Source organism: Pristis pectinata, chromosome 6 (assembly GCF_009764475.1).
Source record: "Pristis pectinata isolate sPriPec2 chromosome 6, sPriPec2.1.pri, whole genome shotgun sequence".
Classification (NCBI taxonomy): domain Eukaryota; kingdom Metazoa; phylum Chordata; class Chondrichthyes; order Rhinopristiformes; family Pristidae; genus Pristis; species Pristis pectinata.
The window spans coordinates 87,839,134-87,863,615 of record NC_067410.1 but is presented as its reverse complement, the minus strand read 5'-3'; the positions used below and the strand labels follow the sequence as shown (position 1 = coordinate 87,863,615).

The following is a 24,482-nucleotide window of genomic DNA, read 5'->3' as shown; positions in this document are numbered from 1 at the left end:
TGCGCACTTTTCATTTAACAGTGACGTCACTGTGGCATAAATGCACGGTAAGTAAGCAATATTATTAAGGCACACCAACAACGTCACTCAGTCTCGCTAACACTACAGTGCACAACAGAATAGTAGTGAATAGTGAACACTACTGACTACTCTGACTACACAAATCGAATATTAAGTGGCAGCTTACCAGAAGGGAACACCGTCTCATTCTCTAAGATTGTCGCCTATAACAGGTAGAATAGATATGGCTGATTTTCTGAATAGTGGAAAACTGGAGCAAGCAAGTAAGCTACGTCTTTGTAACAGGTCACTTTTCCATTTTTTTCTTGGCTTGCTCGCGGACTCCCAGCAACCCGCCGTGGACCCCCAGGGGTCCGTGGACCACAGGTTGAACACCTCTGTTCTAACACCTCGCCTGTGGCTAGGGAAGATTTAAAAATAATTGTCAGCACCCCAGCAGTCTCCTTCCACAGCAGCCTGGGATACATCTCATCATGTTCTGGGATTTATCCACCTTTTTAACCTTACTGAACCATCTAATACTTTTTTTTAAATGATGACATGTTCTAGAATTTCGTCACTGCCTCCCTGAATTCTCCGACTACAATGGCCTTCTTAGTGAATGCAGATGAGAAGTATGGATTAAAGATCTCACCTATGTTCTCTGGCTCCCTGCGCAAATTGCCATTTTGATCCCTAATGGACCCACAGCAACAAAATGAAGAGACAAATTTATAATAGTCCGAAAAATGGGACAGTTGGACGGGTGTGAAAAGACTCAAGGAATTCATGAGAGAGAGAAAGTGCAGACAAGTTCAGGGAAACAAATTTTAAAGCTTGAATCTAAAAATAAAACTCCGGATACTGAAACCTGAAGCAAAGGCAGAAATTGCTGGAAAAACTCTGCATGTCAGACATCATAATTAGAAAGGTTCTGACGAAGGGTTGTAGAAGTGTTGATTGTTTCTCTTTCCACACATGCTGCATGACTTGCTAAGTTTTTATCTCATTTTCAAATTTTATTGCTTGTTGCTTTGGCAGCTGTGAAGTGGTAGCTGTGAAATGTGAGAAAAGAGTGGATGCAGATTTTGAAAGTGGTCATCAAAGGCCTAAAACATCACAAAATTAAAGATTGAGGCAGTGTTTTTTTGGAGGTTGCCTCATAAAAGAATGGTTAATGGATTGTGAAGGATGCAGATGTTGGAAATGGGTAGGACCTAGACAGGACTATCAATGTGGTATCAGCTCATTGGAGAAGAGTGGAAGGAATTGGAGGAATATGGATCCTGGAAAGAGGATTTATTAACTTACCAAGCCCTGGAACAGCATGAGCACCAGGGAATCACAGAGGCTATCTCTCTCAAGGAGAGATCCAGAGTCCTGGACTTGGAAACCAAAGGGAAGCCACAGCTCTGAGGCAGATTGCCTCCTGTCTGGTGTGACTGAATGGATGTTGTCTTTGCGATTAACATATTGAATAAAGGTGAGTATACCTTTCACCGGTTGTTAGTGATGTGTCTTTAATAAGTGCAAATTCAGTATATTTAATTTTCTAAAAAAGTTTTTTTCATATTTTATCACAAATACGCCATAGTAATAATATCACTTATTACCTTTTTTATGACTGGTTTTGTTTTTAGACAATCTTGATCTCTTGGTTTTCCTTAAATTAGCAACTATAGTGTGCTATACTATTGCCAGGAACTTTGTAATCAATTTAGAATACTGAAATCATACATTCTACTTAGTTTATTCAAACTTTATGATTATATGTATATGATATATGATAACTAACATTGTTAAAAAACACTGGTGGGGTAATGATAAATGTAGTAAACAGCTTGATTAAAGGACTTCTCCTTTGGGCTAAGATTGTGATTAGTGCCAAAGGCCATAAGCAGGGAAGATAGTGTGCTGCCAGGAATTCTCCAACAAGAATGTGAGAACACTGCTTTGCTTGAAAACTGTTTCCTGGATTAAACTGAGTGGAGTTCCCTTTTCATCTGAGGTCATGAGTAGTGTCAAGGGCAATTGAAGATTTTTACATTTGCTGTTCTCAGTGGTTTCACCTAACAGAAGGGCTGTAAGAGCTTATATTTACTTTAAATAGGGCAAACATATTTTTTCATGTATTCTGAAGTTGGAACAATGTATGCCTACTTATTGGAAGGGGATCTTGTGTTGATACTGGCTGCTTGCAATGGACAGTATTCCTTTCCCAATGTTAATTCCAGATGTAAGTGAAAGGGAAAGTAAATGTTAAAAAGTAATAGGTCTTAATCCAGTCATGATATTTGGAATCTTATAATACTGTGATTAGCATTGTAACATTTACTTTTAACTGCTATGCCATCATTTGAATCCTATCATTCTTACTCGCCCAGCGCCTCAAATAAATAGTTTTTGTTTCAGAATCAATTATGAAGTGCTCTCAAATTGAGATAAAATGCTAGATAGTACTCAGAAATTTAATCTACATGGTTTCAGACTGTAAATAACATCGGGTTGATGTGGTGAACCAAAGATTTAGCAGTTAATTTGTGGAGTTGCATTGCTTTATAGAAAAACAATGATTCCAGTGGAACTAATTAGGACTGGAATACAACCTTAATGTGAATGTAACAGATGATGTTTACTGTTGTGAATTGTTTTAAATAACTTTGTTAAAATGTAATGTTACCAATGTGTCTGAATTAAAACCAGTATTCAAAACAAATATGTATTGGTGCTATTCACTGTATTTGATATGTAGTCTAGAGATGTGTCAAAAGCATTATTTGAAAGTGAGAGTAACTGTAAATTACCTGAGCATTAAGTAGTGAAAGCATTTTTAATATATGGTATAATTAAAATTAACTATATAATTGGACACTTACTTTGCATACAAGTATTTTTCAAATGTTATTATTCAGTGCAACAAGGTCTGCTCCAGAGGAAAACTACAGGTTAAACATAATTTTCTCACCAGGAAAATTGAAATCTGTTTGAAAGGTGGTTTTACATTCTGCTATAAATTGATGAGCAAATAAAATGTTGAATTACAGTTTAGTTGATAATGTGATGGTTCTTAAAATTGGTGTGGAATATCGTAGTCAGAAGTATTACAGTGGATTAGTAAAAATGTTGTATCATGTTAAACTTTTATAGTTAATTTTGCTGAATACTTTTTATTCCAGCAGGTAGCAAATGAGAGAAATTGCATTTGTGGAACAAAATGGCTAAAGAAGAAAAGAATTATGTTAACAAGGAACGTGAAGATGAAATGGTAAAATAAAGCATTTGTTTCTTGATCCTCATTTTCTTTAACCTATTTTCCTTTCAACACCTTTTATTTAAATCTGTGATAAAGAATCTATTATATTTTTGTTCTAAACCACAAATATAAAATTCACATGCACTTTTGAATTTTCTTGTACCTCTTTGACTATTATTTTCTTGATTTTAGTAGTGTAATTTTGAGGGATGTGGACAGTTTATTGTTATTTATTTATATGATTTGTCTGATTTTCTTTGTGTCCTGAAAATCTCAATCAAATCATCACTTCCAGAGAATACCAGCCTAAACCATATTCATAATGAAGCCCTTCTAACAATTTGATGAATCCATGCAGCACTCCTTCCAAAGTCAAGTTTCCAGTGCTCTATGTGTGGCCCAGCTAAAGTTTTGCATCAAACTTCCTCCCTTTAGCTACTTTGACCATCCATTAGCATTCCATTAGCTTTTTGATTACTTTTTAATCTGTCTGCTACATTCTACTGACCTAGCTACATGGACTCTTTAATCAATTTGGACCTCTGTAGTTCCTAAATTTTTGTCATTTCTATCTGTTCCTTCCAAAATGGAGAACTTCATGCCGACATTAAAATCCAAGTGCTGCAGTTTTGCCCACTTCCTTAATGTATCATTGTCCTTTTTATAATAATATGATCCTAGATATGAATAATTTATTCTTTGTCTGTTTCACTGTTGACATTCATCTTCCAAAATATTATGGCAGTAACTAAGCTGTAGACTTTTTCACCAAATGTAAAGGTTCAGTTGATCAATTACAGTCGATTTATAAATCGATTATTCCCATGTTATGGTTAAGTGTTGCTTTGAATATTTTTATTCTCATGTTTTTTTTTACACTGCAAACTATTACATAGGTGAGGACAAGATTGAGAACATACCTTGATAAAGGCTTCTGACAGTGCTGTTTTTTTAAAAAAAATCTAACAGGAGGTGCATCTGAGTAGCTTGAAGTAGTCAAACCAGACATTTTATTTTCAGCTGTGTCCATTTAGTGTCATATAGCTACTATTGGAAATGTAATGTTAATAATTGGGAGTTATTTTACAGCCCTCTGAGGCAGAATGTGAATTCAAATTCATAACATCCAGGAAGTACACTATTTGAAGAAAATGATGTTAAATATAATCTTGGCTTAGCATAACTATAAGTGACATGAATACTCAGTGTTTCACTCAAGAACAATGGTTTGCATTTGTATAATCTCTTTCATAACCATATGCCAGTTCAAAGTGTGTTGCAGCTTAATGGAGTCACTGTTTCAGTGTTAAAGATACAGCAGCTGCTTTGTACACAACAAGCTCCAGTAAATAACAATATTATAATGACTAGATATCTGTTTGGAATGCTGGTTGAGGGATAGTATTGTTCAGGATACTGGAAATAACTTGCACTTGTTTTCAAAGTACTTCCATGGATCTTTATGGGGATATTGATTTAGCATCTCATCAGAAAGATGCTGGATAAATTAATTGATGGATAAGATAATTTTGTTTTGCCTTCAAGTAGTTGACATTGGATTCGAGTCCATGACTTTCTGACTTGCAGAAGAGTGCAGTCAACTGAGACATAGCTGAACCATAAGTTTAATTACATTGTGCATAGGTTTACTGTGGAGATTTAAGATTAGACCTCTAACTCCTTATCATTTTGGTCCCACGTTTGGTGCATGTTGTGACAGTAGTATCTATTTTCTACCACCATTTGATAAGCCCCTAATTTAAATATTTTGGAAGGAACATTTGGTATAATTAATGAGAATGATTAAAATGAAAACAAAACGTTTTCAGAGTGAGGCTGGGAATTTCATGCTAAGTGATGTGCACCACTTTCTGGAGCAACAAACAATCTGCTGGAGGAACTCAGTGGGTCAAGCAGCATTCATGGGAGGAAAGGAATTTCAACGTTTCGGGTCGAAACCCTGCATTCGGATTTCTCGATCAGATTGTTGTTCCAGATTCTAGCATCTGCAGTCTGTTGTGTCTCCATTGCACCACTTCCTGATTTTTCTCCTTTAAATTATTGAGAAACCTCATTTCACGGAATTATCAGTCTCTCAAAAAACGTCTCATTCTCACTGGTTAACCATCACATACATCAGTGAGAAATCTAGAAGGATAAAGTTGTACTTTCACCAGAATAATCCTCTGGCATTTTTTTCTGAGAATGGTGGAGTGTGAGACCACCTTCAGTGTTTATAGCTAATGAAACACCAAGATTGTGGAGGAGTGCTATTGAAATAATATCACGAGAGCTGGGAAAGTAAAACACAACCCATGATGTCTGTTTTTTCACTCACCTGGCTGTCAGGAGACTACTTTTTTGGAATGAGGTTAACTAGATAACTGATTAGAGAGATTGAACCTACCATTTTCTCAAAAAACACTGCACTGGTTTGCCCCCATTGCAGTTTTGTTTATTGCAGGTTGCACGTGGAGTTAGACAATTCATATTATAAATATAAAAGAAGTCTCTTAAAATCCCTTTCCATGAAGAGTTGACTTCAAGTAGATTGGCTAATAGTGAGGCTGATATAGGTGGTATTACTGCACAGTGTCTTATCAACAGAAATCTGAGTTGATAAGAGAAGGGACCTTTGAGTAATGGGGCCTTGAATGGATAGGTTAACCTTAACAGGCACATGCTGATAAGAAACCAAGGGCATGACCTCAGGTTCACCAGCTGTATTCTGACGTTGTGACACAATTGAGATATAAGTGCAATTAAGTAAATCGATGCAATGGGTGGCAACTGAATTGTTACATATAGCTAATTTTTGGGTAGAGCTGTAGTTGAGGGACCATTCCAGGTTTCTACCTTGTTGGTACCTTTAATATCCTCTTAATCTGTAGTCAAAGCATTCTTTCCAGTGTTTGTGGGGGGTAACTGAGGTCATGCAGGTTTTGTGGCTGCTAATGGGTGAGTCCATTTATCCAGACTGAAATAGAAAAGCAGCCAGAACATTTCAAGTGCCTTTTCACCTGTCAGCGCCAGCCAGGGATATGTTCCACTAGGAGCAAATAAAGTGACCTCTACACATGAGTGATGCAGCTCAGGATTTCTCTCCTAGACCCAACCAGTAGCAGGTCTGTTCTTTGAACAGCACTGAATAGAGTAACCTCATACCCTACTCACTCCAGCATCTGATATCCATTTATTCCACCTTTTGTCCTGTGGAAGCATATACAGAGGAACAAACGTAGGCTGAAAGGGTCAATTATTTACTGCGGTCAGATGAAATGCCTGGAAGAGATTGGGGCTTTGATAAATGGCACTTTAACTGCTCTTAAAACATCTTCTAATCCAAGGAGGATTAAGCTGCCCAGTTGCAAGATTACCATATTTTCTATGGTTATTTATGTTGTTAATATCATTGTTAACTTTATTGTATTTTTTATTTATTTTATTTAATGCTATACATTTTGCCATATGAGTTATCATTGTTAAAGTTTATTTTAATAAGGTCTTATAAAGTTAAATTATAAAATATATAATGATTTCCATTGGTCAACTTTTTACTTTGTTTTTGTAATCAACTTCTTTGGTTATGGTTTCAGAAAAGTATTTATGGTAGGATTTAATCACTGTCAAAGCTTGTTAGGGTACTCATTTGCTAAATATATCTGTCAGTAGTTGACCTTTGATAGTCCATCTCTTCCATGTACAAATGACATTGTACCCTTTGATATTGCATTAATGCCTCAGGATCATTGTTTTGCTGGCTGTTTCCCCAGGTTCATACTTTCATGTTAAAGTTATGCAGATTATAAAAGTATTCACAATCTTTTCTGGAGCAGATTACAGACTTGTCCAGGCTCCTGAAGTCAGTATTGACAGCCACAGTAGTGTTCTCAACTACCCGTCAGGTAGCAGGATAGTCATGTTATATTTTTCTCAGCTACATGAGGGGCAGTAGGTATCAGCAGCTGTAACACCTATATGAAGATGAAGGGTCTTCGACCTGAAATGTTAACTCTGTTTCTCTTCCTGTAGATGCACCCTGACCTGTTGAGTATTCGTAGCATTTTCTGTTTCATTTAGACTTGAGACATTCAGAAGAGCTTGGAAAAAATTGTGGTTCACAGCGATGTTTGTTAAATGATCTTTAGATGAAGAAGAATTTTGAGAACTTAAATATTCCACACTGAAGATTAACCACAAACTTTTTTCCACTTTTGGGATCTGGGCATTCCTTTAAACGTCCTTAAACCCATGCTGTCCTTTTGGTGAAGGTACTCCCTGATAATGTTGGGCATCGAGTTCAAGAATTTAGATCCAGTGAGGATGAAGGACTGGCAATATATTTCAGGATAGTTAGTTGGAGGGGAACCTAAATGTAGCGGTGTCTACTGCCCCATGTCATTCTTGGTGGTAGATGTCATGGGTTTATATCGGAGTTGCCAGTCGAGTAATGGTATTGTATTTTGTGGATGGTATACACTGCAGTGACTGTGTGCTGGTGGTGGAGGGAATTAACATTTACGGTGGCCATCAAACGGGTTGCTTTGTCCTGGATGGTGTCGAGCTTGAGGGTTGTTGGTCCTGCAGCAAGTGGGAGTATTCCATCATGGTCCTGATTTGTACCTTGTAGATGATGGAAAGGCCATGGATGTTAGGAGATGGTTCACTCACTGCAGGATAACAGCCTCTCGCCTGGTCTTGAAGCTGTGGTCTTCTTTGGCCAGCTGAATTTTTTTTTATCAATGATGATAGCCAGGATATAGTGGGGATTTGGCATTGAATGTCAAGGGTAGATTGTTAGATTCTCTCTTGTTGGAGATGGTCATTGCCTGGCACTATTGTGGTTCAGAAGTAACTTGCCACTTAACAGCCCATGCCTCGATTTTGTCTCGGTGTTGCTTTATGCAGGCATGGACAACTTTATTTGCTGAGGAGCTATGAATGGAATTGAGCATTGTTCAATCATAGGTGACCATCTCCACCTTTGGCCTTGTAATGGAAGAAGTAGGACACTGTGGTGATGTCCTGGGAGGATTGACCTCCATCTTCGTCTTTGTGTGGTCTAACTCCAGTCACTGGATTGCTTTTCCTGTCATGCCCATTGATTTCAGTCTTACAAAGTACCTTGTTGCTATGCTTGGTTAATTGCTGCCTTGATATCATGTAGTCACTCTCAACTCACCTCTAGAATTCAAGACTATTATGAGATCTGGACCCAAGTGTTTCTGGCAAAACCCAAGCTGGGCATGGGTAAGTAGGTTTTGGTGAGAAAGTGCCACTTGATAGGACAGTCATTAATGGCTTCCGTCACTGAGAGTAGACTGACTGAGTGGTAGTTAAGTGGATTGGATTTGCTGGGCCTTTTGTTAATGGGACATATGTAGGCAGTTTTCCACATTCTCAGAAAAATGCCAGTATTGTATCTGTCATTAGCATGGTAAAGAATGTTCCCCTTTCAAATACAGTGCAATATCTGAGCATTAGCAATATAGATTAATCAACTGAAATAGACAAAGAAGTTGATGTTACACATATTTTAAATGATATGGAAATTACAAATGATGCAATGAGTCCGTGGAAGCTGAAAGAAAGTGAAAGTTGCAAGTTAAGTTTCCAAAATTTCCATTAGCTATTTGATTAATGAACACATTGTTTAATTGGCAGGTCAAGCCCAGCATGCTGAATAACAGGACTTTTAAGTATTAAAGACTTTCATTGATTGCAGTATTAAAGTCATATTTTAAAATATTCTCACAAGAAAGTAAGAGTGGTATTAGGCCACCAGGTCCCTCAAGCCTGACCAGACATTCAATATGATTATGGCTGATCTACTCCAGACCTCAACTCTTCTCTCTGCAGTCCTGAATTCTCTGATCTTCCAAAAATGTATCTACCATTTTCTTTTTATTTCAATCAAGTAACTGCCATTATAATCACAGTCTGAATCACTTTTAATTACAATGCTAATGTTTATAGCTCAGATGGAAAATTTTAGTGCAAACCTGCAATGGAAATAAATTGTTGTAAGGTCTAATTATAAAATCATATTAAACTGAGGAAGTGTTTCATATTTTTAGTTGAAGTTTCTCATAAGTTAAATATTCACTCATTTAGTAACTGGGAATTGCATCCGAAGAATATAACAACCATTTAAGTATCTGTAATCAGTAAACAATTACTGAAAATTGTAATTTAAGTCTTCAACTTTATAGCTTGATAACTAAAAGCAATACTTGCAGAATTGCTGTTTATGCATATTACTGTCCTGTTTGATTAGCTACTTTCCCACAAAATTTTGTGAAACAAGCAAATAAATCATTGGCAATATTTAAAATATAATGCACTGTCTGAGCAACAGAGAGTCTTATTACTAACTAATGGCATTGTTTGCTTGTTGCAGGAGATTTATGGTTATAAACAATGTCTTTGGAAGTTGGTTCTGGTTGCCATTGGTGTTGTCTGCACTGGTGGTTTCCTTCTCCTCCTCCTTTACTGGATGCCTGAATGGAGTGTGAAAGCAACTTGCACCCAAACGTCCCTTAAAGAGGCTGAAATAGTGCTGTTGAGAACCACTGTAAGTATTGAAATAAAATTAATCTGCAGTCAAGGCATTTGGCAGCAGAGGCAGTATGCTCATGCATACATGCCCACACACACTAGTTATTAACCACATTAACATGCAATACTTGGAAGATGAACTTTGTTTCAATTGCCATGATTTTTAATTGTACTATTAAGAGCATGCATATCCCTTTTGAAATTTCTGGATCGACAATTTTCCTGGTGCAAATCCAGTGGACCATTTATTTCAATGGGAAGAGAGAGCTGCATAGGGAACAGCAAATACTTCAAAGTTGCTGAACTCCATATTCCACCCACACTTTTAACAAGCTCAACATTCCCTTTCTAATGTTGCCAAAGGTTGACTTGCTCACATTGCCAAACAGAACAGCCTCAATAAAATACTGCTGGCTTTGGTATTATCTTCTAGTTCTACCCTGTCAAAGGACAGAGTACACAATTACTCAACAAATGCAGTTTAAAATATAGTACTTGAGTAAATAGGACTCAAAGATGACATCAGCAGAAATTGTTTCAAAATTGTAATCCCTAATGGTGCTGATTTTGGGAGAAAAGAAAATCTGTTCTTTAAAGATTGTTGCACAAGTTCAAAAAAAACAAGATGCTCAATCTGCAATCCTGCTATTTTGGTTATGCACCAAGGCAAGGAAATCTGAAAATATTAGTGAGGTGAATACATTGAGTATAGGAGGTGAAGAATAATTTTTTTTATTCCTTTTCCATTTACCTCTCCAGTTATATGACTTCTGGCAGATCTTGCCTGAGAGAGTAGACAGGTGTTCATCTCCATCTTGGCAGTGTCTTTCTCCTAACAGAAATTGAGCAAAGGAGGGACCAGTAACTTAGAGTCATAGAGTCACACAAAACAGATACAAGCCCTTCAGCCCACCATGTCTATGCCGACCATCGAGCACATATTATATTGATCCCATTTTTCCTCTTATCTCCTCTAAATCTCTTACTCCTCACCTTAAACCTATGCTCTCTGGTCTTTCTTACTATCTATCCTGTCTATACCTCAAGACCATTTGACCTTGAGGCACAGCATCATAGAGCTGCTTTGATACTAGATTGCAGATCTGTAATATTTGGCCTTGAAATTGGTGATTCTAATCTTCGGATGTTTTAAAACTTTTCAGTTAGCAAAACATAAGTGGCTGGTCTTTGCAACGTGCATTATTAGATAGATTGCTTTGTGCAAGTTTAGGTTTTAAAATTTTTGATCACCAATTTGCTGATAGTAGTCAATAGAGTATCTGGAACTATGGTGAACAGTGGGATTTTATACTTCCTTTATCAATGAAATAAAAGGATTGGGAAATAAACAGAAGGATGGCTGAAGAGGATAAATTAATTTAATGTCAAATCTGATTCAGTAAAGAATGTAGAGAAGAAAAAAAAGATACACTTACCTGCATCTTTAATGGGTATGTGCTGTTTACAAAAAAGCAGGATATATCCAGTCTGGTTAACTATTGTTCAATCTGGAGCAAGAAACAAACTGCTGGAAGAACTCTGCAGGTCAAATTGGTCCTTGATGTAGGCTCTCAGCCCAAAACATCAACCAACCCTCTGCCTACACAGATGCTGTCTGACCTGTTGAGTTCCACCAGCAGTTTGTTTTTTGCTCAGGATTATAGCATCTGCAATCTCTTGTGTCTCAACTGTTCTGTCTATTCCCAATCATCAACAAAATGAGGTATCATTGACATTGTTGTCCAGTCTGGTTTTCATCAGGACCCTTTTTACTTCAGACCTAATCATAGCCTTGTTCCAAACATGGACCAAAGAACCGAATTGGAAAGGTGAGGTGTGAGTGACTGTCCTTGACCTCAAGGCATTGTTTGACTGATTGTGATATCAGGGTACTCTGGTAAAACTGAAATCAAGAGATGTCAAAGGGAAACACTCCAGTGGCTGGAGACATACCTTGCATAAAGTATGATGGTTAATGTATGATTCTAGCCCCAGGAAATCACTCTTGGAGTTTGCCCGGCCATCTTTAGCTACTTTAAAGACTTTCCTTTCTTTTAAAAAGGTAAGAAGTGGAGATATTCACCGATAGCACAATGTTCAATTCCATTCACAAATACTCGGCAATTGAAGTAGTCCATGCTACAGGTACTGTCTGAAATGTGTTCAAACATGGACTATTAATTGGCAAATAACACTCGGGCCATGAACGTGTCTGGCAATAACCATCTCCAGCAAGAGAACATCTGCCCTTGACATTGAATGGCATTACCATCTCCCATAGTCAACATCCTGGGTATCACCACTAATCAGAAACTTAAACTGGGCCAGCCATGAAAATATTGTTTTCATAGGCTGGATGTTCTATCGTGAGTGACTTGATCCTGATACCACAAAGCCTTTCCATGATCTACAAGATAGAAGTCAGGAACATAATGGAATCCTCTGTATTTCCCTAATACAGTGTATAACATCTGAAAAATTGTTACCATTACTTGCCTAGGCTACTTAAACAGCACCTCCCAGAATCCACTGACCTTCACTGCCAAAAGGGACATGAGCAGCAGGCATTTGGGGACACCATCATCTGCAAGTTTCCCTCCAAGTTGAACGACACCTGGCCTCTGAAATATATTCTTGTTCCTTCAATGGTGATGGGGCTAAATGAAAACGCCTTTCCTTAACAGCAATGTGGGAATATGTTCGTCAGAAGGACTGCAACAACTCAAGAAAGTGGCTTGCCACAATCTTAAGGGCACTTATGGGTGGAAAATAAATGCTTGCCTTGCTAACAATGTTTATATCACAAGAAATGAATAAATAAAACAAAAACAAGTAAGTTGTTTTAAAAAAGTGAAGTTATTTTTGTAACTTTATAAAACATTGTACAACCTGAAGGAATGGGACTCCATAGTTGATATTTTCTGTGCAACAGATTGAATTGACAGTTACAGACATTTGTGGCATATTTAAAATGCTACATAGTTAGTGGAAAAAATATTCTATAATCAGTGAACAATTTGATATGTAATTGCAGCAGCATCGTAAAAGTTAAAATGATGTTCCATTGAAGTTAACAGTGGAGTGGTGCCTTTTAGCCAGAAGCTTCTAGCGATTTTGCAATTCACAGATTCGCTCTTGCTCTTCAAGTTATTGGTCCATTTGTACTTGAATTATGGCATGTATTTTTCAGATGCTTTTCTTTTAAAATAAAACCAAAAGACATAGGAACAGAATTAAGCCATTCGGCCCATCGAGTCTGCTCTGCCATTCGATCATGGCTGATTTATTTTTCTCTCTCAATCCCATTCTCCTGCCTTCTCCCCATAAACTTTGATGCCCTTACTAATCAAGAACCTATCAACCTCTGCTTTAAATATACCCAGTGTTGGCCTCCACAGCTGTCTGTGGCAATAAATTCCACAGATTCATCACCCTCCTCATCTCTCTTCTAAAGGGATGTTCTTCTATTCTGAGACTTATGCTCTCTGGTCCTAGACTCTCCCACTACTGGAAACATCCAATTTAACACATTAAAATATGACCAACATGGTTGCCAAAGTTAAGCCGACACTTAGACTGCAGATGCTAGAATCTGGAGCAAAAAACAAACTGCTGGAGAGCAGCATCTGTGGGGTTGGATGGTCAGGGGAGGAATTGCTGACATTGTTAAGGTTTGTCAAAGCTTTAAATTTTAGGTTAGATATTTGGAGAAAATGCTTTTCTTTTGTTTCAGGATGAATTTAAGACCTGGTTTCGGGTAAAAGTTTACACAGTATTTTTTCCTGGAACTGACCCCATGGAGAATTCGGCACCCAGAGTTAGTAAAACAATGGAAAATGATGAAGGAGCTCGTGCAGCTCAGCATCATGTTGAGCATAGGAAAAAGAAGTTTCTCAGGAAAATTTCAGAAAATAAAGCATTCATGGTAAGAAATGAAAGAATCAGTTAAGTTCAAGCCTGAAAAGAACCAATGGAGCTCCTGCTGATTCTAACTTTTAACTGGTATTTGCTCTAATTGTTCTTCCTTGCCCTGTATTGCTATGCATTTTTCACTGCTTACCCAGTTCTACTTTATATGATATTATATTCCCATTTTTAGTAGCACAGAAATAATTAGTATTCTAATAATCTTTTGGGGGGCTGGGTGAGTGGGAAGAGCCTACTATTCATCCCTTTTTCCTTGGAGAAATCCTGAGCCCTTTTGACCGTTCAGCAACCAATATTAAAGATTTTTAGACATTTATCCTTTAAAACTCTTTCTGAATTTTGATTTTTTTTCTTGTGTGTCCAGTGAGTATATTTATTTTCAAGGTTTCTTTCATACCTCTTACTTCTTATGCCTGATTACCCTTGAGTTATCCTTACCAGACAATAACAATGTTATTCATTTTGTTACTTCATTAAATTTAATGTCAATATTCTTTCTTTAGGTTCGTTATTTTGAACACCATAGTGTAACATACTTTTGGAACAACTTCTTACAAAACTTTAAAGATCTAGAGTAAGTTTAACTTTTAAATGAACAACCTAAAAAGTTTTGTACCATCAATTACACAAATTACAAGAATTTTAAGTGCTTTGGTAAATTATAATCTGATCCTTTTTTCAAATTGAATATTCTACGTATGGCTGCAGCATGAATAATTTTAAATACCTCTGATGTCAAAATTGCATATGCTTTGTTCTTATTGAAAACTAAGATTCTGGCTATTTATTTTATTTCTCAGGGGACTGACTGAAGGCATTTCATGGTCAGTTATACACAGTCATCACAGTAAAGGATTGAGTAAAGATCTGGAGGAGTATCGGTAAAGCATTATTAAATTGGCTAATTACCTGGAGTGTGATCTGAAGTAGCATGTTGAAAGTTAATTTATTTATGAAGATAGGTGAGGGAGGTATTCTATTTCTGCAGATTTGAGCAGGACTTAAATTTTGGCATCTGCCCACAATTGCTTGGCTTTGCAAGAAAGACGGTGATCGCTCCAGATTATTACCTTGGAATTGCATTTTATTGTTCTTCACTTTTTGTATTCACAAGGTTTCATTTATTTTAAGCTGAGTCTGTTTCATTATGGTGGATGTATCATTTAGAAACCAGATAATTTGTGTGATTGCAGCTTCATGCTGGGAATATGAAATTGTGTACTTGCTCAAGTGATTCCTTTCTTGCAGCATGCAGGGCATTAATCTTGCAGACTAGCTAATTTGGCTTCTGTTTTTGAATCAGAAAATTGTCTGTTTGAGCTTGACTGCAGGTTTTATCATGTACTCCATACAACACTTGTGCAATAAAGAGGAAGTTGCAGAATAAAGGGTAAAAGCTTAAAGTAACAATGCTAAACTGCTGGTTTATCTAGTAAACAAATTATGTTGAAAGAACTCCAAAAATTTATGAATATTCAGTGATTCAATGTTGCTGTTTTGAGAAGAGCTCTGTTCATTTGATCTCTGACATTACTTAAAAACTGGGGAGATCTTCCTGGGCCTGGATAATATTCCTGTCACAAACCACTTAAAGTGCTTTGGGATGTACTGAAACCACAAGTTGATATATTTTAAAAAAGCATATCTTTCTATGTTGTTATAAATGACATTTCCCCATTGTGTTTTTTTGGCTTTTCTGGATTAACAGATATCCGATAAGGATTGGAAGATACCATTTTCAACTTTCTGGCAGTCAGTTGATCCATGCTATGTAGTTTAGATGTATGATTTAATAACTCACGATATGGCTGATCACAATATAACTCAACAGCTTTTTGAAAGGCTAGTTATTGGAAACATTATCTAAATGCTATATGAAGGAGTACTGGCTTAGCTCTAGTGAGTAGTCTGTTAGTATTTAAACATTTGATTTCATCTTGCTATACAGAGCATTGTGTATGTAATTGCTGTTATGATGTTGGATATATTATGATGTTTGGCTTAAATGCTCCAATAGGTTAGAATGTATTAAACAGAGATCCTCAATTCTGTAACTATCTTGCAAGAATTGAGTAGAGTCCCTTTGTGCTCTCCAGTTCTTGCGATAGTGTAAGAAAAAAAATGCCAAACTAGACCTTGTAACTTGCATTACAGCTTAAAATTAAACAGAAGGAGAAAATAAGTAATGTGGAATTTTTTTGTTAACTGTGTATAACTAAATCACCCTTAAGGACAGAAGTAATATTGTTAGATGTTAACAACCTGGCATCAAAGATTTGTGGAGGGTCAAATTTGTTGGAATAATTTAATCATTGGAGCAGAAACACTTTTTGTGTGTTGGGGCTGCAGTAGAACAGGATCCTGGTTTCATCAACAGGCCTGTTGAATGATCACAAAATAATTTGGACGTTTAGGAGACCACCCTCCTTCCAATGATCCAAAGAAACAGAAAGCAGAGGAAAAGGCCACATTAGAGAAAGGTATCCTTTCTCGTAGTCTCCTGGTTTTCTTTGATCTAGGAGACTGAAATTGATCACAAACAGAAGGATGAATAGGAAAAGTTAAGTTAGACCATTAACTTAGAAAAATATTCACTATTCTGGGACTGTGAAGTGAATTTTTGTTTTATGTCAACTGTACTACAGTCAGTTGCTGCTTCAAAGTGGCTTACTGATTCATATGTGTTCTCATTGAATTGCATCCGGTCTATGTGATGGTAGATTGGAGAATCGCCCAAAAACAACTATGAAAGGCACAATATCCAATTGAAATTGTAAATCCATACTGTTGTAATGTCCTTTTGTTACATTATTATATGTTAATATATTGAGCAGTACAGCCTGACAACTTCCAGGTGAGATCAGATTGTTTAATTTGGGAGTTGTGTCAAAGACAGAGCAGAAATTTACATTCCATTACCTACATTCTCTTTTGTTTTCGTATAAAATAACTATTTTCCTTTCTTCCATGTTTCATACTAAATCCTCATAAAATGCTCCTCTTTATTTATCTGCCTGTTTCACTTTGAGCTGTAGCTTCAAAGATGAACTCGTGAAAAAGAATTTCTGTTGGAAAAAATCATTTTATATGGTTTAGCTAAGCAGATAGCTTTTCTTAAATTTTGTTTTAAAAATATCTGTTTCAAGATAATTTTGGAAATAAATTGGTCCTTACTGCTTGAAAGGGAATACATTATGACCACATAGAGCATTGTCACTGTAAAGTTGGAATGTTTTTGGAAAATTGTTTTAATTTAATATTGTCTATGTTGTTTTCCTTGTACTAAATATATTATTCACCTTTATTTCTGTGCAGCAGGCTCTTTTTTGGAGCAAATGAAGTTGAAGTCAAAGTTCCTTCTGTATTTAAACTATTAATTGATGAGGTGGGTATTATGAGAAAAATGGTAATGTAATGGAGATATCTATTGATTGGTTTCTTCCTCCTCCCTACCATCTGTTATTATTTTAATTTGCAGAATGGTAGATTGTTAGCTGATGTTTTGGTTTGGAAATGTGGAAGAGGAACAGGCCTATCTGTTCATCAACCCTGCTCTACCTTTTCAATAGGCTATGGCAGATCTTTCTATTTAATGTAATATCTACACTTTTTTTTCTGCAATCTGTACACATGCATCTCTTTCTGAAGGCATATTTTGTTTGAATGTTCCTTTAATTAGTTCAAGTTCAGTGATGTCCCATTCTGAATTCCTCAATTATTCTTAATACCTTTATCAGTTGCAGGCAATATAATACAAATATATCCCATCTTTTAAAAGTCAGTCCCATTGTCATTGTCTTCTCTCTGAACATGCAAAGCAGCTTGACATTCATCCATGTCAGTCTTTCTGTGTATGCTGCTCTGTTATAATTATAAACAGAGTTGTCAAGAACTGTACCATCCCTCTGGGAAACTGGCAACAAGAGTTTTCCCACCCCTCTGGCCTAATGGTAGCCTAACAGTGCCAAGTGTCCAACCACCTGAAATGCACAATTCTCATATAGCTTATTGATCCTGTGCCATTGCTAGTGTTGCATAACTTTGTAAGGATTGCAAACTAGTCAGAAACGTACCTAATAGGTCAGGATTCATCTTCAATGCCTGCATTTTAAAACAAAATTCAATGTCGCCCTTGAATTAATTTAAGTAGCAATGTAGCAGCTACATCTGATGCATTCAAGTATCCCACATGGACATCATAGTCAACTTTGAAACTCTGAAGAGATTTGAATGCTGTTGTGATATCCATAAACATGGCTTTTGATCTCACTATTATTAGTTGTTCACATAGATATCATTCAGCAATCAACCCAAAAGGACTTAAGCAAAATGTTGATGTCAGTGAGGAAGAGTTCTCTTTGAGAAAGTAAATACAGCACAATGTTCATTGGTCCAGATGTCAGTTGTGTGCAGTAAGTGTTGATAGCCAAGTCAGGTGCCCCGAGGTAACCTCTTTCTGTGCTAAATAGAATTAACTGATTATGGATGAAGCAAACCACACAGAGTGCTCAAATTATATCATGTACAACACAATGGCTTTATAGTGATTTTAGTGTACCTATTGTGCTTTGGTCAGCCATTTTAATTTAGATATAAGCTTTTCTTAAGACATGAGACATAACTTTAATGTTTATATTGGTGAGGATGATTCCAGGAGCTGAAATTAATGTGGTCCTGTTATTTTCTTCCATGTGATGCCAGTAAATGCTGACTACCAGAAGCATGCCTGGAATAAAAATATTTTGCAAAACTCTTTCAAGCTTAAATTTTACATTTTTAGCAGAATTTGTGAATTATTAAAACTCAATCTGCATAATCCAGGTTGAAAGAATTTAAAAGAACTTGAAATGATCAGTTAGGTTGCTTTTACAATTTCAAATGTGCATAATCACATTCAATGTTCTATTTTAAGCTGTAGGATCTGATGACTTCCATTTTATTAGATATCCTATTTAGAAATCAGTACCTGCGTTTTGGTGCAAAGAGAGGAAAAAAAGATATTGGTAATTTGAAACAAAAACAGAAAATGCCAGAACACTCAGCAAGTCAAGCAAGCAGCAATAGTGGGGAGAGAAAAGAGTTGGCATTTCAGATCGAAGGCTTTTCACCGAAACAAGAAAAATAAGAAAGCAAGCAAACTTTAAGTTACAGTGAGGGATGGGGGTGGAGAGAACTGAGGGAATGTTTGTCATTGCCACAGACCAATATTATCAAGATAACAATTACTTTAAAAAATGGCATTTAGATTTAGTAGAGAAAAAGGAAATAAATTGAAATGGAAAAGTACATCCACGTCTGTGGGGAAAGAAAGGAAAAAAGGGGTTACCTGAAATGGTTAAGTGGATCCTGAGGACTGCAGCCTGCCCACACATATGATAAAGTGTTGTTCTTCGAGCCTACATTGGGCATTATTGCAATGCAAGATGGAGTGGGATGGAGAATCAAAGAGACTGGGAGATCAGATTTGGGTTCATGGACTAACAGGTGTTTTCCAAAGTGATCACCCAATCCACATGTGGTTTCTCTAGTTAAAGGAGACAACATTGTGAGCTCTGAATGCAATACACCAAATTGTGTGAAGTGAATTGCTGCAGCACCTGGAAAAACTACTAGGGTCCTTGGATCGTGAGAAGGTAAAAAGACAGATATTGTATCTCCTGTAGTTGTGTGGGAAAGAGCTGTGAGAAAGGGAGTAGTTGGAAATGGAAGAATCGATCAGGGAATCATGAGAGAATGGTGCTCTCAGATTTTTGAGAGGGAGGGGGAAGGTGTGTGTTGCAGTGGAATCCCATTGAAGGTATTGGAAGTTATAGAGGAGGATACCTTGAATGTGGGAACTGCTGATATGGTGGAAGGTGAGGATAAAGGGAACCTTATCATTCTAGCTGGGAGGAGAGGGGGTGAGTGAGAACAGAAGTGCAGTAAGTAGATGACATGGCTGAGAGCTCTGTCAACTATGGTAGAGTGAAAGCCATGGTTAGGAAAGACATTACCTTAAAGGCACTAGGATGGAAAGTATTGTCATCAGACGAGATATGTCAGAAACCAAAAAACCTGGGAGAATGGAATGGAGACACAAGAGACTGCAGGTGCTGGGATCTGGAGCAACAAACAGTCTGCTCGAGGAACTCAGTGGGTCAAGCAGCATCTGTGTGGGGGGGAGAGCAATTATTGACTTTTAGGGTTGAAACCTTGCATCAGATCTCCATACAATAGAATCCTTGCAGGAAACCAGGTGTGGATGAGATAATGATGGGAGCACACAGGCTTATAATGGATATTGGTTTCTAATTTATTCTCTGAGATGGTGATGTCAAAATAGATGCTAGTCAGATGTGGACCATGTAAATGAGGGAGTTCTATGGAAATTGGCAGTTGAATATGAACTCAAAATTTCAGTTCTCCATTTTATTCACCCAGTTTCACTGTCTCCATTGCAGCTGCTCTGATGAGATGTTCGATACCAGTTCCTTAACTAGGACTTCCTCTCTACCATGGCCGACAGGACTCTCAACCATCACTCTTCTGTTTCTCGCACCTCTGCTCCCACCCACCTTCCGCCCCCCCCCCCCCACCCGAACAAGACCATAAGACATAGGAGCAGAATTAGGCCATTTGGCCCATTGAGTCTGCTCTGCCATTCAATATTTTCCCTTCCTTAACCCCATTCTCCTGCATTCTCCCCATAACCTTTGACACCCTTACTGATCAAGAACCTGTCACACTCTGCTCTAAATATTCCCAATGACTTGGCCTTCACAGCCGTCTGTGGCAATGAATTCCGCAGATTCACCACCCTCTGGCTAAAGAAATTCCTCCTCATCTCTGTTTTAAAGGGATGTCCTTCTATTCTGAGGCTGTGCCCTCTGGTCCTAGAGTCTCCTTACTACTGGAAACATCCTCTCCATGTCCACTCAATCCAGGCCTTTCAATATTCAGTAGGTTTCAATGAGATCCCCCCTCATCCTTCTAAACTCCAGCGAGTACAGGCTGAGAGCCATCAAATGCTCCTCATACATTAACCTTTTCATTCCCGGGATCATTCTCATAAACCTCCTCTGGACCTCCTCCAAATTCAGCACATCCTTCCTTAGATATGGGACCCAAAACTGCTCACAATACTCCAAATGTGGTCTGAATAAAAAGTCTTACAAAGCCTCAGCATTACATCCTTTTGTATTCTAGTCCTCAAGATGAATGCTAACATTTCATTTGCCTTCCTTACTTCTGACTTAACCTGCAAGTTAACCTTTAGGGAATCCTGCACTAGGACTCCCAAGTCGCTTTGCACCTCCGATTTCTGAATTCCCTCCCTGTTTAGAAAATAGTCTACACCTTTATTCCTTATTATCTGCGTACACTTCCTTATGCTGTATTCCATCTGCCACTTCTTTACCCATTCTCCCAACCTGTACAAGTCCTTCTGCAGACTCCTTGCTTCCTCAACACTACCTGCCCCTTCACCTATCTTTGCATCATTTGCAAACCTGACCACAAAGTCATCAATTCAGTCAACCAGATCATTAATATGTAATGTGAAAAGTAGCGGACCCAACACGGACCCCCAAGGAACACCACTAGTCACCGGCAGCCAACCAGAAAAGGCCCCCTTTATTCCCAATCTTTGCCTTCTGCCAGTTAGCCAATCTTCTATCCATGCTATTACCTTTCCTGTAATACCATGGGCTCCTATCTTGTATAGCAGCCTCATGTATGGCACCTTGTCAAAGGCCTTCTGAAAATTCAGGTAAACAACATCCTTTGTCCATTCTGCCTGCTACTTCCTCAAAGAATTCCAATGGATTTGTTAGGCAAGATCTCCCCTTAAGGAAACCGTGCTGACTTCGTATGCTTCCAAGTACCCTGAAACCTCATCCTTGATAATGGATGCTAACATCTTACCAACCACTGAAGTCAGCCTAATTGGCCTATAATTTCCTGTCTTTTGCCTCCCTCCCTTCTTAAAGAGTGGAGTGACATTTGCAATTTTCCAGTCCTCTGGAACTATTTCTGAATCGAGTGATTCTTGAAAGATCACTACTAATGCCTCCAAGAAGAAGGTTCTCTTTGTCCTCGCATTCCACCTCACCATATTCAACAGATCATCTTTCAAAATTTCTGCCATCTTCCACCAACATACACAACTTGCCCTCCCCTCTTCCCCTTCCACCTTTTTCAGCATTCCAAAATGTTTTTTCTGTAGTTCCCTGCTTCAATCTTTCATCTCCACCAAACTCTCCTCTGCTCACAGCACTTTCCTGTACAACTGCAAGAGATGCCACATCTGCCCTTTAACCTCTTCCCTTGCTACTATGCAGGGATCCAAACATTTCTTCCTCTGATCTAGTTTATTGCATATGGTGTTCACAATGGTGGTTCCTCTACACTGAAGAAATCAAATACAGATCAGCTTTGTAGTCTGTGAGGGTAGCTCTGAGCTCCCAGTCACCTGTCACTTCAATTCTCCATCTCACTCACACTATGATATCTGTTTTTGACCTACATTGTTTCAATGACACCCAATGTAGGCGTGATGAATATCCCCTCATCTTAAGTCTGGGTACATCTCAGCCCTAGAGATTAAATAATGATTTTAACAATTTCAGTTAACTACTTTTTTCTTTATTTCTTCCCCACAGATAGAACTATACATTTCTCTTTTAATTTGTTTCTTCTCTTCTATTTCTAATTGCTGCTTTTGTTTAAAAGTCATTGTTACCCAATGACCCTCACCAATTTTTACAGATGCAGCATAGAAAGCATCTTATCTGAATGCATTACAGCTTGGTATGGCAACTGCTCTGCCCAAGGCCACAAGAAATTGCGGAAAACTAACCTCCGCATCATTGACTTTGTCTGCCTCGGGAAAGCAGCCAACATAATCAAGGACTTCTCCCACCCTGGTCATTCTCTTTTTACCTTCTCCCATTGGGCAGAAGATAATAGCTTGAAAACACATACCACCGGGCTCAAGGACAGCTTCTATCCCACTGTTGTAAGATTCTTGAACAGACCTCTTACACGATAAAAATTAACTCTTGATCTCTCAGTCTATCACGTCTTCACCCTTGCACTTTATTTGTCTACCTGCACTGCACTTTATCTGTAACTGTAACACTATATTTTGCATTCTTTTTTTTCTTTTGTACAACCTCGATGTACTTGTGTATGGAATGTTCTCTCCGGACGGCATGCAAACAAAAGCTTTTCACTGTATCTCGGTATGTGTGACAATAAACCAATTACCAATTACCTTGATGACTTTGGTCAGCACCCTATTTACAGACATTCCCTCTATTCTCCTCTGCGCTTCTCTGCACATTAAAACTTGCTTTCTCGCTTTTCAAGTTCTGATGAAGGACATTTTCTTAAAATGTCAACTCATTTCTCTCCCTACAGAAGCTGCTTGATGTGCTGAGTACTTTTCAGGATACCTACATACTTCAGCCTGTGGTGGATTACTTTGGAAAATTGAGTGCATAACCAACAATTGTGGGCAGCATCTGTGTGTTTTTTTTGTTTTTCCTGAATTGGACTTTGCACGGCCAAAACTTAAAAATGTATAGCTTTAACATTCATTTTGGTTGATATTTCGTGTTTTGCTGCATAGTTTTTGTGTAGACAAACTTAGTTACATTTTCAATATTCAATAAATATTAAACATTAAATGTAATTTATTTTATCTTGTGAAGTATTTGAGAGCTCCTTACTCTTCTCATCACAAAAGAATTGCGTAGTTTTATAAAATCTTGTTATTTAAATGGTTGCAATCTGATGTATGTATATGATGAAGCTGTTTAGAGGTAAATTTGAGGTCTAGTTAATTTATGACTATTAAATTCGGAGGTGCATTTTTGGACAGCAAATAAATTATGGTGAATATTCTGTTTCTTTTTTAGGTGCTTAATCCTTTCTACATATTTCAACTATTTAGTGTTACTGTTTGGACTTTTAATGGCTATTATTATTACGGTGTGGCAATTATCATAATGTCAGTTATATCGATTGTGACCACCCTACATACAGTTAGAAAGGTAAGATTTTAAAGCATTGGTGAACTTCTGCAGATGACATAATTGAAAGTGAATTTGTTATAAAAACAAAGGTCAGGAAGGCAGTCAGTTGAAATTGATTTATTCTAGTTAGGGACTTCTCTCAATTTGCAAAGCCTTCTCAGCAGATATTATTTACATTTTAAATCAACTCAAGAATTACATTATACGGACATTTCAATATTCCATTTTAGAAGCAGAACATTTCATTGTAAGTTATTTTCTGTTACTAAAAAAAAATTGTCATGCATTTCATCTGGAGCAAAGTTGTTTATAATTAAAGTTCCTGAGAAGCACCAAGACTCTGACACAAACTTTTGGCTTCTGCTTTCCTTCTCCAAGTGGTTGTAGAGCCTTTGAGCTGGGGACATCTATTCAATAGGGATGGGAGTTTCATTTAGATGGAAGAAGACTTCTTGCACGAGGTGTGGCATCAGTGGCACCTGATGCTACTGGGGAAAGGATAACAGTGCTGATATGAGATAAAGTGGATAGGGAGGTTAAAAGAATGCTTTCTCATTACCAGCCTTCCTGCCACCTCCCCACCCCTCTCAACACCTCAGAAGTGCACTATCATCCTTTTCCTAGTAGCACTAGTTGCCTCTTAGGATTATTTGTTATTGTTGTTCCTTTTGCTTCAAGTCATCTTCCATCTAAATGAAACTTGCAATAATGACTACTGGATGAGCAGT

The 24,482-nt window shown here is 37.6% G+C and overlaps 1 protein-coding gene across 6 annotated transcripts in view; it reads left to right on the top strand.

The window, feature by feature from the left end:
* LOC127572130 (polyamine-transporting ATPase 13A3-like) overlaps positions 1–24,482 on the top strand; it is a 95,746-nt gene that overhangs the window by 16,656 nt on the left and 54,608 nt on the right. For 3 of the 6 annotated variants that reach the window (XM_052019073.1, XM_052019075.1, XM_052019071.1), the window contains exons 2-8: positions 3,177–3,265; positions 9,654–9,827; positions 13,545–13,736; positions 14,242–14,312; positions 14,539–14,619; positions 17,054–17,123; positions 23,638–23,772. In XM_052019073.1, the coding sequence (XP_051875033.1) occupies positions 3,215–3,265; positions 9,654–9,827; positions 13,545–13,736; positions 14,242–14,312; positions 14,539–14,619; positions 17,054–17,123; positions 23,638–23,772 (774 nt within the window). In that variant the 5' untranslated portion in view covers positions 3,177–3,214. The remainder of the gene's footprint in view (positions 1–3,176; positions 3,266–9,653; positions 9,828–13,544; positions 13,737–14,241; positions 14,313–14,538; positions 14,620–17,053; positions 17,124–23,637; positions 23,773–24,482) is intronic. The other 3 variants (XM_052019074.1, XM_052019072.1, XM_052019076.1) reach the window with 3 other exon arrangements.